This window comes from Zosterops lateralis, assembly GCF_965231275.1.
Source record: "Zosterops lateralis genome assembly, chromosome: 5".
NCBI lineage: Eukaryota > Metazoa > Chordata > Aves > Passeriformes > Zosteropidae > Zosterops > Zosterops lateralis.
The window spans coordinates 45,384,863-45,401,743 of record NC_139766.1 but is presented as its reverse complement, the minus strand read 5'-3'; the positions used below and the strand labels follow the sequence as shown (position 1 = coordinate 45,401,743).

General features: G+C 43.5%; 1 protein-coding gene across 11 annotated transcripts in view; it reads left to right on the top strand.

The window, feature by feature from the left end:
* EPHA5 (EPH receptor A5) overlaps positions 1–16,881 on the top strand; it is a 221,462-nt gene that overhangs the window by 157,878 nt on the left and 46,703 nt on the right. For 9 of the 11 annotated variants that reach the window (XR_014590209.1, XR_014590210.1, XR_014590211.1 and 6 more), the window contains 3 exons: positions 859–1,008; positions 5,496–5,689; positions 8,644–8,799. Coding sequence is in view for 3 of the 11 variants with exons in the window: in XM_083862287.1 (XP_083718413.1) it covers positions 859–1,008; positions 5,496–5,689; positions 8,644–8,799 (500 nt within the window). In the remaining 8 variants the exon portion in view is untranslated. Of the gene's footprint in view, positions 1–858; positions 1,009–5,495; positions 5,690–8,643; positions 8,800–12,317; positions 13,444–16,881 lie in introns of those variants that run through there. The other 2 variants (XM_083862289.1, XM_083862288.1) reach the window with 2 other exon arrangements.

Sequence of the window (16,881 nt, the reverse complement as noted above, 5' to 3'; positions counted from 1 at the left end):
GAAGAGACTTTTTAAAAGTTGCTTTGAAAATGTGTTCCAAATCCTGTCTTTTTCCAATAACAAGCCCTGTTAGGGGGCATGCAGGGAGACCTTCCAATATTTAGCTCAACACGGAGAGGAAGGGACTTCACAGTAGAATATTTTTTAATATAAATCAAGGGAGACAACTCTTTAAACCCAATGAGAAAAGTATTCCTTAATCCAGATTCTCCCTTCCCTCCCCTTTCCCTTCTCAGAGCTGATCTGAAGTTTGATTTCTAAAATGATAGAAAGGAGAAAAGGAAACAGCAAAGCACATTTGACAGCTGTGGCATCATTTTCAGTCCCGCAGCAGAGGCCAAGCAGGCTGGTCTTTGCACACACGGATTTCTGTGCCTGCTACACAGATCTCTCTGCAGGACCAGGACTGCATTTAAAAAAAAAAAAAAAGAAAAAAGAAAAAAGTGGGAATTACTTCTGCAGCAATTTGCATGAAGCCCTCGTTAGATCAAAGTCTTCCTCGGCTTCAGAACTGTCTGTTCCTCCCCAGCTCGCTCTCAGAAATGGAGGAACTGTATTCCCTTACCAACCCGTGCAACATAATTGAGATGTTGATCCTATACATGTCCCAGCATTCAAACAACAAACCTTCAGGACAGCCAATTAGTAGGCAGCCTACAAATGCTTATGGGCTGAGATAATGTGGAAAGGGGCCCCATGCTGTCAAACAGATTTACTTTAAAATTCGATGTCTCTTTCCAGAGAGAAAATAACATCCCTTGGTGCTCTGTGAAGAGCTGTTTCGACTTTTTTCGCATGTTCTCTGCCCTCCTCTGCAATCTGTTTTTTGGGGTTTTTCTCCATTTCTTTTCCATTTAGGGAGGGAAGATCCCCATTCGATGGACAGCCCCTGAAGCGATTGCCTTCCGCAAATTCACATCTGCCAGCGACGTCTGGAGCTACGGCATTGTGATGTGGGAGGTGATGTCCTACGGCGAGAGGCCTTACTGGGAAATGACAAACCAAGATGTAAGCATGTGCCAGAGCTGCTGTGTGATGGGACTTTGGGGGCTCAACATTTATTCTGCCATCAGAGAGGCAGAATGGGGACAAGAGGAGGAGAGCTGCTGTAAAAATGGCTTTGCTCCCCCATGCCAGACAGAAATGAGCCTCTCGTTCGATGCTCTTTTTTATTTGCAGCAACCCAGAACAGGCTGTGCACAGAGGGAAATGTGTCTGCATGGAGGCAAGTCTGCTTCCCCCAGCAGACCACTGAAGCTTCACTAATGCTGTTAGAGCTGGAGCCTGTCCCTTCTCTGCTTAATGACAGAGCCCTGCCAGGGGATAGATGCTGATAAACTGGCAGCATTTTAGTTGTGTGTTCAAACCCCTGCTGCCACATAAAGCAGAAACTCACGAGAGTCATGGTAAGAGCTTTGTTTCCCAGCAGAAAAGCTGGATGATTTGATCTAGTGACAGTAGTCCACAGAGCTACATCTTGATTGTTCTTACATTGCTGATCTCAAGAGAACAGTTTTGCTCCAGTTGTGAACATCTTGTAAATCTGTGCTTGCACGAGCTCTCATTCATTTGTACAGTACCCTTCAAGTTGTGCCCCCTTGCTCCTGGGTTCCAGTGCCCCCTTGAGCCTCTGACATTGAGGCCACCCTCTGAAGCATCTCCAAACAGCAAAATTCCTGGGAATATTCTCTCCCAGCTGACTGCAGCTCCAATCCCAGCCTGGGTAAGGATCTCTTAATCCTACTGCAGGGCTGCATTCTACCCTGACCTCACCATCAACATCTATCCTTGTATAAGGCTGAAAATTTTAAGCCTGGGGTAGCCAGATATTCTAGGTCACTCCTTCCTCTTCACAGCTCTGAGGATTATGATTTGCAGTGGTCTCTGAGATTGTCAGCTAGTCATGAGGTCAGATTCACCACAGGGCATGTGGGGCAGCCCTGCTACCTGTGGAAATCCTACTGCTGGATAGCTTTCCTCTGGTCACAACACTTGGTGTTTCATCCTTTCTGGTTTTTTGAGCAACATTCCTATTCCAATGACTTTTCTGCCATTTCCCTGGCAGCAAGGGCTCTGACTGAGCATCCTGCTCTTCCTGAGTTTTGTTAGTGAGCCTTTGCCATCAGTGAATGTTACTACCTGTCATGCTGAGCTACTGTCTCATCTCACTTTGAGTCCAGGCGTGGAAACAAGCGGTACCTTTGAGACAGTCACGCCATGCTTCTTGCCAGAGACCTGACTACGCTGTTTGGCATGAATGCCCCACTGCTCCTGCATTGCTGAGGCTGTCACATTTGCAGGAAGTTCAGTAAAGCAGCATGTACCTACACAGGGATTTATCTTAATCAAATAGAGGGACTTGCTTCCATAGTCTGTGCAGAGAAGGTAACAGTTGAAAGCCAAGCTTTTTTGTCCACACTGAGCACTGTAACTGTCTTTAATGCTGATCCGCTGGCATAGCACAGATGTTGTTCAGTAAATGCCAGGCCAAGACTGAGGCTGGTGCCAGTGAAGTAATGTTCTGTGGCCAGGGGAGTCCCTTGTCTGAATCATAACACTATGAGCATTCACGCTTTACAGAATTGTTCCGAAAAGCCCAATTGCCTCCATGTTCTGTGGGGCACAGATTTACCTGGAGTGAAAGCAGAAAACAAAGGAGTAGTGAGATGTTTATGAGCATCAGTTCCTCCTTAGGCTTTGCTTGTGTAACCTCTGTGTTACTTGCCTCTGCCCTTTGTGCAGATGGCAAGTGACACAGGAACTTAATCCAGTGCTGTGGCCTATTTCTCATGCAGTTCTTCATCCTTCAGCTCCTTTAGGCCTCCTCTTCTTTCCCCCTCTGCTTGTGTTGACGGAAGAGTCAGTGGTGTTAGATACAGCATAGGGTTTTGTGCAGAGGAAAAAGGGGTCACATAAATTTTGGACTCGGTTGCACAAAAGTTTCTCATTGCATGGCCTATAATTAGGGCACATCATTTTCAAGCACAGCTGATGATGAGCAAAATTATTCTCACCATGTTACAGATGGCTTGCATTAAAGGAGGTGAAGTGCAATAGGGCAGGAAATGTTTCAAGGCTACAAATCATATTTTAAAGTCATGCTGATTTCTGGATGGCCCTCTAAAAATATGCTTTGGCTTGGCCTCAAGATAAGGCTTTGATGCAGGAATTGTTGAGAGGAATATTGTGGCCTGTGTTGCACAGGCTAGATAATCACAGTGGTTGATTTTTAGTGTTCAGACTGGTGAATCTGTGAAAACACCACTGACTGTTGCTTTGGTTTACTGGAATAGACTATCCCAAATGATCCTCTCCTAAACATACAGTTCAGTCACCCCCAATCCATAGCTGAATAATGCTTGTCCAAAAGAGAAAAATAAACAAAACTGCCTCCTTAGGTGCAAATGCTAAATCTTCAATTCTTACAAAGCAGTGCCCACCAATGAATGGAGCAGCAAATGTCCCATTTTCTTTTTTTCTAATCACTGTGGTGGCTACGAGTGACTCAGTCTTTGTTGTTTCTTTTTTTGCTCCTCTTACTGCTAGATGCCTGAAGGCACCTTCAGATGCAAGAGTGTATTTCTGCATCCTAGCTTTTTGCAGTATTTTGATACCATTTACATTGTATCACCAGGACGAATGACATCCTGTAAATTGAGTTAACGCTATTGATTGTGATGTTACTGCCAGGAATATCCAACACGCATAACCCCACTGCAGATATAGTTCAGATATTCTGATCTGGTGCCAGATGGTCTGCTCTCTGTCTTGCTACTATTTTCTTTCTGCTACAGCTGGAGGATGACCCATTATTGTTATAAATACAGACATGGACACAGCAAATAACATTCTCATGGCTGTGCCACGCTGAATCTTTTTCTTTGTAGGGCAGCTGCAAATTTGGAATCAGGGACCAGCTGAAAAGCATGGTGTGAAGAACAGAGTATAAATAGCACAGTGTGCTAGAGGAGCTTGGAGCAACAGCCAGGCCATAGAAGAGATTATCTTGCAAGTGCAGGTTGGGTGGAGAGTGGTGCAACTGCTCCAGCAACAGATGAAATCTCAGATGGGCACAAAAGGACTGCACATGTTGTGGCCCAGATTTTCTGATGTGCTTTTTACCCTTGGAGAAGATCATAAAACCTCACCTAACTGCTTCTCTGCTGTGTACATCCTCAGACAGTTTGAGGTTCTCACTACTTGCTGCTCACTCCTCCTGGCTCATTCCCGCGACTCTTATGCTTAACAAAAATCTCTGTGATGGAGGACAATTTAAAAACAATCCATGCAGTCCTGAATTTTGAAGCCTTCTGAAATGCAGTGCTAACCTGACACAGCTCATCCTCATCTAGCAACTGAAAACCAAGACAACAACTTCCATGCTAACCACAGAGCCTTCTTTTTCAACACAAGATGTTTTCAAATTGTAAGGTAGTGCCTAGAATGAATGGCATTTGAGGTAGTCTTGGAGTGGACAGTGAAGTACATGTGGATTTCATGTGGACATAGCAAATATCTGCTTGCAGCTCCTTTTCATCAACGCATCTTGGGAGTGGAGGGTGTGAAGATGGGCTGACATGACTCCCTTGGCACAGACACACAACCTTGTGGCTTGAAACATGAGCTGCATTCTCCTGAAAATTGTAGTGGTTCAAAGTGGGAACTGCTGGGCTTAAAGCCCTGCCACAAATCTGCCCCAAACTGGGGAAAACAAGTTGCCTTCTTCAATTCTGCCCTCATTTATGCATTTCTGTCTTTCAAGAGGGCAGGCAACACATATGCATACCACTTGTTTTAGATATAAAACCATAGATGGTTTGTATTTGAAATCAGTGCAACAACCCCCTGGTTTTAATTTACATACTCTTGGGCTGACATTTTAAATTCCTGGCAGAGATGTGGCCACACTAAGAAACTACTAGACCCAGACAGTATTGAATGATATATGAGATGGTTGTTCTGCCTCTGCCTTGAATCCATCCATCAATTAGCATTCAAAGTCTCTTTTGAAATACAGTCAGACTTTTATTACTGTAATACAAATTTGTGGTCTAGCACATGCCTTTTCATTTAAAAAGAAGCCAACATCTGAATAAACAAAATCACTGCACTCCGAGAAGATGCCAGAAAGCCCTGTAGGCTCTTTTTCATGGATTTACCATAGGTTCCAGGAGTTTCCCAGTATAGAACGTAGAGACCACAACTGAGCTTTGAACAAGTGCAACCAGGCAATCTGTGCCCCTGGTTGCAGCAGTGCCTTGGCCTTCTAGATTCATTTTGCAGTGACTAGAAATGAAGTTACTCAGTCCATCCCATAGAAAATATGAAAGACAGAAGAGCTCACTGAGTTTGCCTCTCTTGTGCAGAGTTGGGGGGTGGCAGGATTTTTTGTGAGCATATTGCTGATCCCAAAAATCAAATTGACTATGTTAAAGTCAACGTGCATTTGGGAAAAAGACGAGGGGAGGAAAAGCCTTGTGTTTTGTGTCCTGTAGGTGATTAAAGCTGTGGAGGAAGGCTATCGCCTGCCAAGTCCCATGGACTGCCCTGCTGCTCTCTACCAGCTAATGCTCGACTGCTGGCAGAAAGACCGCAACAGCAGGCCCAAGTTTGACGAAATTGTCAGCATGTTGGACAAGCTCATCCGTAACCCCAGCAGCTTGAAGACGTTGGTTAATGCATCAAGCAGGTACAGACTCAGCCCAGAAACATTTCTCAGAGCAAGCTCCTTGTCTGAGTACCCACCCCTAGGGTTGGATTCCCTCTGATTATTTAGCCTGCGTGTGTTCTTGAGTGAATGTTCCTTCAGCTTTTTTATGTCCGGGGGAGTTGACTCATATCAACTTTTTCTGTTGCAGTTGGCAGCCAAGTGAGCAATTCACTCGCTCTAAATGCAGTGCTGCTACCACAAAGAAAATTACCATGGTCTGTCTTTCAGAAACAGGAGTTTCGGCAGTATTTTGTGACAAAACTACCTGTGCTCTGCTGCAAGGTTAGAAAAAGCAAGACTTGAGTGCATGAGGTAGATGGTAAATACTGCTCCAATTATCTGCCTGTTGACTTTATCTTGGTAATACAAACGGAGAGTATCTCTTGGGGAAACTCTTAGGATGTGCAAAGCTCATGGATGTCCATGTACATCCTTCCACAACTATTCCCAGGCATGCTAGCCGCCACTACAAGTCGTGACAGTCTTGGTAATTGCAAGAGGAGGTCTCTGGTTCCCTTTGCTAAAACCACATTAGGTGAATAGAACAGCCATTTAGTATTTAAACATGAATCTGAATAGCTACACAGCTACAGGTAAGATAAACACGATCAAGAAATAAAGCTGCACTTGGGGAGAAAGAGCTAAATAGTCTTGGAGAGGCTTTTTCTACTTCCACTGTAAGCTCACATTTACTTCTGAGCCATCAGTGTTGCTAATCACAGAGTCTCTTGCAAGGTCACAAAGAAGTTTTATATATGTGTGTGTGCATGTATATATGTGTGTGCGTGTTTGTGTGTGTGTATTATTGCTGCTTCGTTAAAGGCAGTGGAGTTCCCCAGTTCAGATTAACAGTGGAAAAGGCCCATCAGAAAAGTTTATCCTCAGAGGAGAAACAAAAAAAGATGTGTTTTTTTCTTTAAACAAGAATGAGGGAGATAAGATTAGGTTAGACTGGTGGTATGGGCCAGAACAGATATACTGCTGTGAGCTTATAGTCATTTGTCCCCACACCTTCCAAGGGAGCTTTGCACAACTGCCTGTGGCACACCTCTCCTGCTGCAACTGGACATCCCTGTGGTGGCATGTCCTTGCACATGGCATTTTGTGCTCTGAAAGGGAAGAACCTGAAATTTCTGTTAATTTTTAAATATGAGATAGATCTGCTTCCTTGGGCTATTTTACGTGTACCATTTACCATCTGAAGAAGAAATTATTCTTATTAGCAATTAGATGCAACATCAGTGCCAGCAAACCTGCAGGAAAAGGTTTATGACAGCATAAAATATGTGAGGTTTCTCTTTTATTTTCAACTCCGAACAGTTATTTTCCAGGCCTGTTACATGGTGTTTCCTGCACTCTTTTATACCAAACTGTTATGCCAGATGAGGAAAATAGGCAGGAAACCATTTCCTTGAGCTGCTAAGCACCTTGCTGATGTTTTATTCCATGAATAGGTCCATGCAATTCCAAACATTTCCTTTTCAGAGCTGCTGTGGATATTTTTGATATGGATGGAGCACCTGAGCAGTCAGGCTTTGGGGCTGTGTTTCTGTTCTCATAGATTGCTGTGCCCAGACCATAGTAATTCCAAATGAATCATAATTTCAATATAGAGCAGCTGTAAAGGATTTTTTTATATATGTAATGTGTTCTTTATGGAAATTCTCATTAATGCAAATAAGGGAGGAAGTCACTCTACATTACAGCATGTGCTATGATATCACTAGGTACCTCCTGACATTAGTGATGAAAATCCACTTCTCATTATGATTACTTAGGAGTTTTGAATTTCTCATGTGTATAAAATGTTATGGGAAGCCATTATGTTCTTGGTACTGCAAGTATTCACATTTTATTAGACCCTTCAGCATTGCTATTAAATAAACAAATAATACTAATGTGCTCATAAAATATATGAAGATTCCTGAAGTGCTATAATAATATAATATCCCAGCTCTCTTTCCAGTTGAAAGTCTTTTAAGTGTAATAGCCACCATCAGAGGCTGACCCAGAAAATGTTGGGGTTTTTTTTCTCCTGTGGGTAATGATCTTTACACAGAGCTTGTGTAAAGCTGTGTCCCGTTTTACAAAGCAGGGAACAGGTCTGATTTCTTTCCTGGCTGACTTTGGACAAGCCCTCTTTGCCCTCTGCACATCATTAGTGGGGTGGTGGACCCTGCTTGTGCCAGATGGTGTCTTGGTGCTCCAGCCATGCCGAAGGGTTGTTATTTGCCTGAATTCTTCTTCCCTGCATGGCACAGCTGAGCAGGGAGCAATGCGTGTGGCAGGGTCTGGAGTGAGGGTGTGGGAGCAGGAGTGTACCTCTGTTTGCAGGGCTGGAGCATGGCTGGAGCACTGCTGCTCTCTGCAGGTTCCTTGGATGCTGTCAGCATCCAAACCCCCCCCCCCCCCCCCACCCCTTCCCCCCGTGACTCTGCAGGAGCAGCCCTGGACTGTTCATGCTCCCTGGACTGTTAACAGCTGCCTGCCATTGATGGCCACTGCTGGGAAATGTAATTTGGGTTTCAGCTTCCAGGCTCTGCGCTGTCTTAAGTTAATTATGAGCTTTAAAGGTGGAGGAAGAGAGCAAAGCAGGAGTCATCAAAGCAAAGACTTTGAAGTAGGAGTGACTGGGGGAGCCTACTTGTGGCCAAGAGGTAACTGGGATGGATGTCACTCCTCTCCTATTTCTGCTTGTGGTGAGGACTGGAAATGGCAGGAGCTAATTCAAGAATGGGTGAGGTTGCAGGTAAAGTGCTGTGTTTGATTCATTGCATATCAAACCTGCTAGGAGGGAGGATTTAGGCTGCAGCAATCACTGAAAATGGAACAAAATAATCTTCTTTACCATAAAAAAATGCAAGCAACTTGAGTCATCTTGTGTATATCTCAACACTGATTCTGTTTGCTTCCTTGTTTTTGCTTATCTTTAGAGTGTCAAATCTATTAGTAGAGCACAGTCCAGTCGGGAGTGGTGCCTACAGGTCCGTGGGTGAGTGGCTGGAAGCCATCAAAATGGGCCGATACACGGAGATCTTCATGGAGAATGGATACAGTTCAATGGATGCAGTGGCTCAGGTGACCCTAGAGTGAGTAGTGTCCAGATCATTTTCACCTAATTTCTTGGAATTGCAATGGGAGGAGGGAGGAGAAAGACAAACCATTCAAAAACATACAAGGATGAGGCTGCAGAAAGGGAAAACGTTGTCCTGTGTTTGCAGTCAGCAGTTTCCCTTTAGCATCTCCTGTGATAACAAGTGCAGGCAAGACTAAAATTTACAGTCACTACATTGGCAGCCAGTACTTTGTCTGCTTTACTCACAGAAATGAATGCATGAGTTTCTGTAATTGCCAGGCCATCTTCTTGACACGGTAACCGTTGATTATTTGGAGTTACCAGCAAAATAAACCCTCTACCCTACTAGTAAATATATAGGTGCTTGGGTCTCTACTGAGACATTCTGGCTTCACAGCAGATGAGCAGATATGGTTTCACAGCTGATCTGGATATAACCAAGTGAACAGTGAAGCCCAGTAAGGTGTGGAAATGGTATTCAGCATTGACAGAAATGGACAAGAGCTGATGCCAGTGCAAGAGCATCAGCAACCCACAGCTCTAGAGGACAGGCTTCCTGAATGAGACCCTTTCTTCTGAATGTGCCCGTGGTTTTTGCACGTGGATGTGACTGCAGTTGAGGCAACAGTCTTCAAATGACTTCAGGGATGCTAATTTGCTATGCTCTACCTTTAATTGCCTGCCTTGCTTGTGTTACTGCGTCAGTATTTTCCTGCTGCTGCCTACGCTGTCTCAAACTCGCCTCAAAGCCTGCGTTTCTAGCTGGGTTAATTCATGCTTAGTTTACTGCAGGCATTAAGGCAGAATGGGAAGAATTGTACTCTGATGCTTTGGAGAAGGTTGTGTCTCCTCTGACCACATGCAGATTGCCACTGCACATACAGAATTGGTTCTGAGGATTAAGAATAAACCAAGAAAAATCCCCCCACCCCACAGAACTGCAGCACTTCCTCCTGTCTGTCACAGTGCTTGCTGTGGAGCTCACTGTATGGCACAGGAGTGTGATGCAGGTCGGTGACATCTCCATGGAGTTCAGTTTTCCATTACATACATGGAGGGAGTGCAGGAGCGTATCTGCTCTCACTCTGATTTTATTTGCTCCACTCACACCATCAGTATTTGCCCCGTACACCTGGGCTCCTCCAGTCTTTTTTCAGCCAATCACATGAAAACCCAGAGCTAGGGATGAAGTCCTCCCAAGCAACTGTGTGAGAAATTGAGGTGCACTCTTAACTAGATCCTGTTTTGAGCTCCTCAGACCCTTATATGTTGTTTCCCAGGCTTGTCCTGCAATTATGTGTCATGTTGGGCTTTTCGGGACTTCACAGTTTAGACTGATAATCTACAAATATTGACCAAGGAAGAAGGCATCCATCCCCAGGCTGGTCAGAGTCCACATAGCAGAAATAGCTAGCCAGAAGCTGATAACCAGAGCAACTTCTGGTAGAAAATGCAGGTTGTCTAAAATCCATCACAGTTTTATTTCTGTTTGGCTTAATTAGTCATATCAAAGAAGAAAATTAGGCTTCTACCTTGTTCCTCTTTAAAATTTTCTGAAGTTTCAAGAGCTCAACATGAAATGCTCAGAAGTAAAATGCTTTTGTTTTGGTCAACAGAAAATGTTGACTTGAAACCCAAATTAGTGGGTGTTTTCAACAGAAAATTAGAAGTTTACTTACTTGTGTAACTTTAAACAATCTTACTATCCCTCCTACACGGTCTTAGCATCCCATGGTGCTGACAGAAGTATTCCTAACCTTCAAATTCTTAAAGTCTAACACTTCAGATTATGAAATAAGACCCTTAATTTGACTTTAAAATTTAACTATTTCCCTATATTTACTCTTTGGTATTCCATAAATTTCAAAAATATCCCCCAAAATCTTTTTGGGCGATGCAAAAAGTGCATTAAAATTATTTTCCTGATTGGCAGTGAACCAAGAAACCCATTTCCTGCACAGTTCTAGCCAGAAAGGCAAGTTGGTTTGAAAGTCTTTAAATAAGATTATAGCTGCCAGAGATGCTCTGACTCTCACCAGCTGCAAAGCTCTGTGAAGTCCCCCTCACCAGGTCCCAGGATATTCTCTAAGGCACAAATGTCATCCAGTGGTCCCAGTGGAGAAAACATGTCTGAGCCACTCAGCTTCAGCTTTCTTCTGAGCTTATAGAAGAGCAGAGCAGTGCAATGGAGCTGATGCCTGGCAGCCTGGGGGAGCTTTTGGGTTGTTTTTTTTAACTGGAAGGAGGCATTTCATGGATCCATCTTCCATTTCAGTTTAAGCTGAAAAAAAAAACCGTTGAAACCTATTCCAGCTAGTTATCCATGTCAGCAAATAAATTCCCCCTCCCCACCCCAGCTGCCTGTGGACAGACATTCATTCTTGCAGAGATGTCTGCTTGGTTCTTCTCTGTCAGCCCACACACCTTTGCATTGCAGAGGTGGCTTGGCAAGGCTTGACCCCACTCAGGTCTATTTTTGGAAAAGCTGTGGAAGATTAATCAAGAGGCCAAGTACCCATCCAAATCAAAACTTCTCTCTCAGAGACAGTAAAAAAGAAAAAACAGCAGATTCTTGGCTGTTGAAAAAAGAGAAACCATTATAGCAGCTAAAGAGGAAAAGTGTCATGTATTGAAGTCCTGAACTCAAGCTGATGTAAACTGGCAGGTTGCCCTTAAAAAATAAAGTAAGGGAGAAAAATGGCTCCTGGTGGGCTCAGCTGAGACTCTCATGGGTTCTCCAGAAAATAAACACCAGAGCAAGCAAAGTTCTTTAAAGGTTGATATACTGAGAGGGGTTGGTTTTCTGGAGGTTTTCATTTTTTTCCTCCCTGTAAAAGGGAGCAAGAAAACATTTTGTACTCTACAAAGGAGAATTCAGGTTAAATGTTCCTTGTCATTTTTAATAGAGGCAACTGTTATATATATTCCAGAGCTGGGACTTGGGGGGATCGGGTGAAAAGATGATCTGAACATCTGAAGGTAGCTTCCTTTCCCCAAATGACATCAGTAAAACAGTCTTTACAATTTCAGAGGTTGCCTTCAAATACCATCCAAAATGATCTTCACCAAATTCAAACCGTGCAAGAGACAGATGTAGAAAGTAGGTGGATAACTGCTGCCAGAAAAAGCAGGAAAAAACGTATTATAAATGTAAAGAATTTCTAAAATCTACTGAAAAAAAAAAAAACCTTACTAGTGCTAAAGGCCATAACACTAACAGGACTGGTAATTGTGGGTTCCCAGTTTGTGTCTTCTTTACAGGACCTAGTTGAGATAGCTGATGTTCAGCATTTTTAAAAAACCTCCCTCCCCTGGTATGAAAAGCAAAATCCTGATAACAATTCTGATTCTTTCAAACTGATGGCTTGATGCATTTATTCCAGAAAAGAGTAGTATTTAGTGACAAATTTCTGAAAGCAAAAGATTAAAAATCTAAGATTGATGAACATCACCCCAAGTCCTAAGCTCTGCCTACTTCAGCAAAGACCTGAAAATGTATGTGTTCAAACAAAGAGTGATTTCTACATTTAGCTCTAATTCTTGCAAAGGGATGAATCACCTTGTGAAAAGTGGAGCCTCACCCTCCACCCTCTCTTTCCAACTGGATATCAGACTTGAAGGGAACCTTTCCAGTGGACCAGACCTGCTCTTTAAACTTGTGGACCACCTAGTGACTTTGAGTGTGTCTGGAGCTCTGTCAATCCACTGCAAGAATAACTTTACCAGGACAATACTCAAGAATAGATAGATCCATGACATGAGTTTCAGTCTGACCCTTGACTGGACCAATTACTAACCATGTGGACTACATATTTTCACCTTTTGAAAGATCTGTACTCACTGAATCTCAGGACACCCTGTTGTTTGTTATTAGATGAAGAGCTCTGAATATTTGTAATAATATGTGTTGTGTTGCTTTGCATTGTATATATTTTTCTTCTAAAATAAAATAAATTATTTATTAAAAGTTATACTGGGTGAAGAACATTTAAGAGTTCACCTGCTCTAGATGCTTATTCTTAACCTGGAATCTCAGTCCTGGGATTGTGATGCTGTGTCTGCTTCTGAGCAAATTCTCATCTTGCAATCAAGAAGAATGGGAATTATGAGTAAGAGCAGATGAACTCTTAAAACAAAAATTTTTAAGTCCTCATTTCATGCAAATGTCCCTAGCAAGTGGATTCCTCTCTCTTTAGCATCGTCTGAAGGTCTTTGAGGTTCTTCTTGTTTCCCCTCATTCAAACTGACAACTAACTAACTCCATGAGTAGTCCCAGTCTGCATGGGCAGCTGTAGTTACACCACGTGCAGAAGAGTGGTGAGATCTGCCCTGGATGGGAGATGAAATACAAATTATCTGTGGTAGGCTGACGGCTGCTGACCACAGAGATCTTTCAGGACTGTGGCCCTTTGCTTGCATGACTAAACTGGCTGGTGAGGGGGTTGTATTTCATGTGGCAATCCGGTCCTAGTCTACACTGTGTTTGGCAAACTGGTCCATGGTGTATAAGTAGTTCTATTTGTAAATAAAATGTTTTAAATCTATTTCTTACAACATGGAGACTGTGAATTCAACCCTTGCAAATGGAGGCTGTTGCAGGAAAGGGGATACCGTCACTGGCATGTTGCAGCTGGGCTTCCGTGCAAGGCAGTGGTAGGAGAACAGCTGGTATACAGCTGTGTACAGGCTGCTTGGGATGAGCTGACACCAATTTTCCCCTTTATTTCCTTAGCTTTTTGGTCAACTTAGGTAAACCTTTTAATACCTTGTTGACAAGTGATTCAAATTCTTGCCTGCTTTCATTTCCAGCCCTATCGTGAATGAAAGAAGTGAAAAGATAAACTTCCTCCCTAAAATAAGAATAAAAGTTGTCTCATGGCTGGGGAGGCCAAGAGTATTGAAGCAGGGAGACCACCCAGCACATGGGTGCACAGATCTCCTCTGCAGAGGCACACACAAAAACCTAACACCAGGGGTCAGGTCACTTCCACAGCAAAGAGCAGCTTGGATCCTGATCGCAGTGGTTGTTTGCCCGCAGGTCTCAATTGTGCCTTTTCCTGCAGGGAATGCACATTTTTATTGTTAAGCTCCCATGGATATCTGCACACATCTCTGCAGAGCTGAGCCCAGTGAAATTTCCACTTGGCTGCAGTAACATGAGCCAGCCAGCTCTGGACTGGAGCTTAAAGGCAGTTGTTTCTGCAGCCCTTTGGCACAGAAGTTGTTGGGGGTTTTTGTCCCCAGACCAGCTGGTTTGTGCACCAATTCTGTTCAAAATTGTCTTTTGCCTTACACTGCTTTAAGTCCTTCAGCACTGGATGCATGGGAGCATGCAACGTGCTGTGAGTTATGCTTGAAACATCGGAATTAAAGCTCCTACATTCTCTAGGCAGTTTCTAGAAAGTTATGTTGTTGTCTTTGCTATGTGCAAGGTGGCTTTTGAATAAAGCTGCCGATTTTTATACTTGGCAGGCATCTGGTTCAGGAGGTGTGTCTTCTGGTTCATCTTTGCTGAGGTGAAAGATCCCACAGTAGTGGTTTTCCCCTCTCTGAGGAGTCCCCCATGCTTTTGGCTGGTGGCTTCACATTTGATATTAAAAAAATAATATAAAAAAAGACTCTATCCCCTGGTGAGCAGTTAATGTATTGAAACCAGAAACTCTTTTTTTCTTCTTTCCCTCTTGTAAATCAGTGAGACACTCCCCAAGGATATTGAGTTAAGAGTATACTATATGGGGGGGAAAAGGCTGTGTAGTGAACTGGGTGGGGGGTTTATTGGACTGATGGGGCTGCGTGTAAAAGGCCAAGACATGCATGCTTTTCTCCAAGTTTCAGGCTGCTTTTTTCCGTCATAACTTGCGGGAGTGTCAGAAATTATACATCTGTGCAATACGTGGTACTGGATTTTCAAAAGAGCTCAGCTTGCACTTTAGATACCTGGGAAAAAAAAGCTGATTTTTCAAAAGGTGCCAGCAGAGCAGGACTCAGCAGGGGGAAGATGGATGTTGTCTCTTTTAAGAATCAGGTCCTGTACTGTGTTGGTTTTGGGGGTTGGTTTGGGCTTTTTTGGTTTTTTTTCTTTTTGATCTCTGGTGTGAACTTCCAGCTGTGCTGTGTACATAAAATAAATTGCATGTAACAATAGCATTACTTCATTTTCCTTCATTATTAAGATGGCTTGCTGAACTAGTTTCACAATTCAGTGGAGGCAGAAATGAAAGCATGTCCCCCTGAGAAGGTAGACACCTTTTGCAGGTGCTGCAGCCTTTTCTCTGCCAGGTAAGGAGCACTGCCGATGTGTCTCATTGACCTCCTTTGCTCTGTGCCCCTGAAGTTATGATTTCCCTTTGCATCATCAAGAAGCATTGCTGAAAAAGGGTAGAATAATGAAATTATGTGTTTAGCCCGAAGCAAAAAATCTGGTATTTTCCAAATCAAAAAGCAGAAAACATGACAGTCCTTGGAGAAGTACAGATCTAGCTTTTGGCTTCAACTAGTTTATGTGTTAATGTATTAGCCTTCACTCAAGACTGCTTTTTATTCAAAGCAGCGTTCATCTGTCTAATTTTTCGACATGGATGGTTGGTTGTACTTGCACAGGAGTTTCTGTCCAGAATGTGAAGCTGCTGAGAGAGGCACACCTCCATGGGTAGCTTGTGTGAAAATGATTTGGTGTTCCTTGCACATGCACGCCCGCAGTCCAGCACACAGCCCTGCTGTGAACTGCAGGCCAGTTTTGCAAATATGTCTCAGGTGGTGGTTGAGCTCCCAGGTGTTGCTGGGGATTCCCAGCCCTTGCATGAATGCAGCAGCATGGTTTCCAAAAAGCAGCTGCATGTTCAAGGTCAGTGGCTTTTGGTGGAGAACTTTCTCCTAAAACACTTGCATACAGGGTGTCAGCAACTTGGGGATTCGCAAGTGTATCGGCAGGACCATAAGGCAAAACTTAGAAACATCCTTAATTCATTCCAGTCTGGAGGTAGGAAGTGAGTGGCTGATATTTTTCTAGTGGAAGTCTTCAGACAAAACACCACATCTCTTATAGTCAACCTGCTTCTCTAACAGCTTCTAGTCTTGTGTCTTGTTCTGGAAACATATATGCAACTGTCTTGATGTTTCTGCTGAGCTTTTATTCCTACAATTTCTTTGTTAACACTTTTCTGCCCAGTAAGAAATCTCTACAATTACACTCTGCTGTAAATGATGGCATTACCTGGCTTTAGAGGTGTCATTGTATCTGATAACCCAAGGTCCCACTGTGGTATCTCCAAGAGATGATTTGTCCCACTCCTTTCTTTGCATGAGATAAATTGTACCCTGGAGGTGCCTCTTTTATGCCATTCACATGAATCACATGAAAGTGATTACCTTCATCTATACACCTGAATTTTGGAGAGTGGAGTTGATAACAAACAATCTTTCCTCTTGATCCTGCATTTTACATTAACTGTCTTATTTTACAGCTTTCCTGTAATGGTAGCCCTGTAGGCAGAATCAGCAGAAATGTCCTTGACTTCTAGAATTCACCTCCCCAAAGCAAAACCAAATATGGGTTAATGGGAAGATTTGCAAAGATCCAAAGGGGAGCTGCTCTGCTAATTCTTGTTGACTTTAGGAGTCATCAGGATGGTGGCCATGCTCAAGGCTTTTGCCATTTGTGTTTCTTTGGCTTTCCCTCATCTGAAGAGGAAGAAAGCACAGATTGACCTCACCCCTCACTGCTCATATCCAAGATCAAATACCAGCCTCTCCCATGAGAAGAGGAAACAGCAACGTGGGCTTTCTTACATGGCTTTTCTCTTGGAAATAGGACTTTTCATGCCTAGCAGAATTCTTGGCCAAAGATGATGCTGACACTTTGCTGTCTGGCCTTTCTCCTTGGCCACCGAGGTGATCTCATTCAAATCACATCACCTCTCTGAGATGCTGTCAGCCATAAAAAAAAGAAAAACTTTACAAATGGGGAAAATAAAACCTGCCAACTAAACTTGGCTCTGGGAGCTGCCAGTGATAACAGGTAGGCACTGGCAGCAGCAGCAGCAGCGCGTGCGGCGCGTGGTGTGCGTGGCAACGTGTGCCTAAGAGGTCCTTGGAA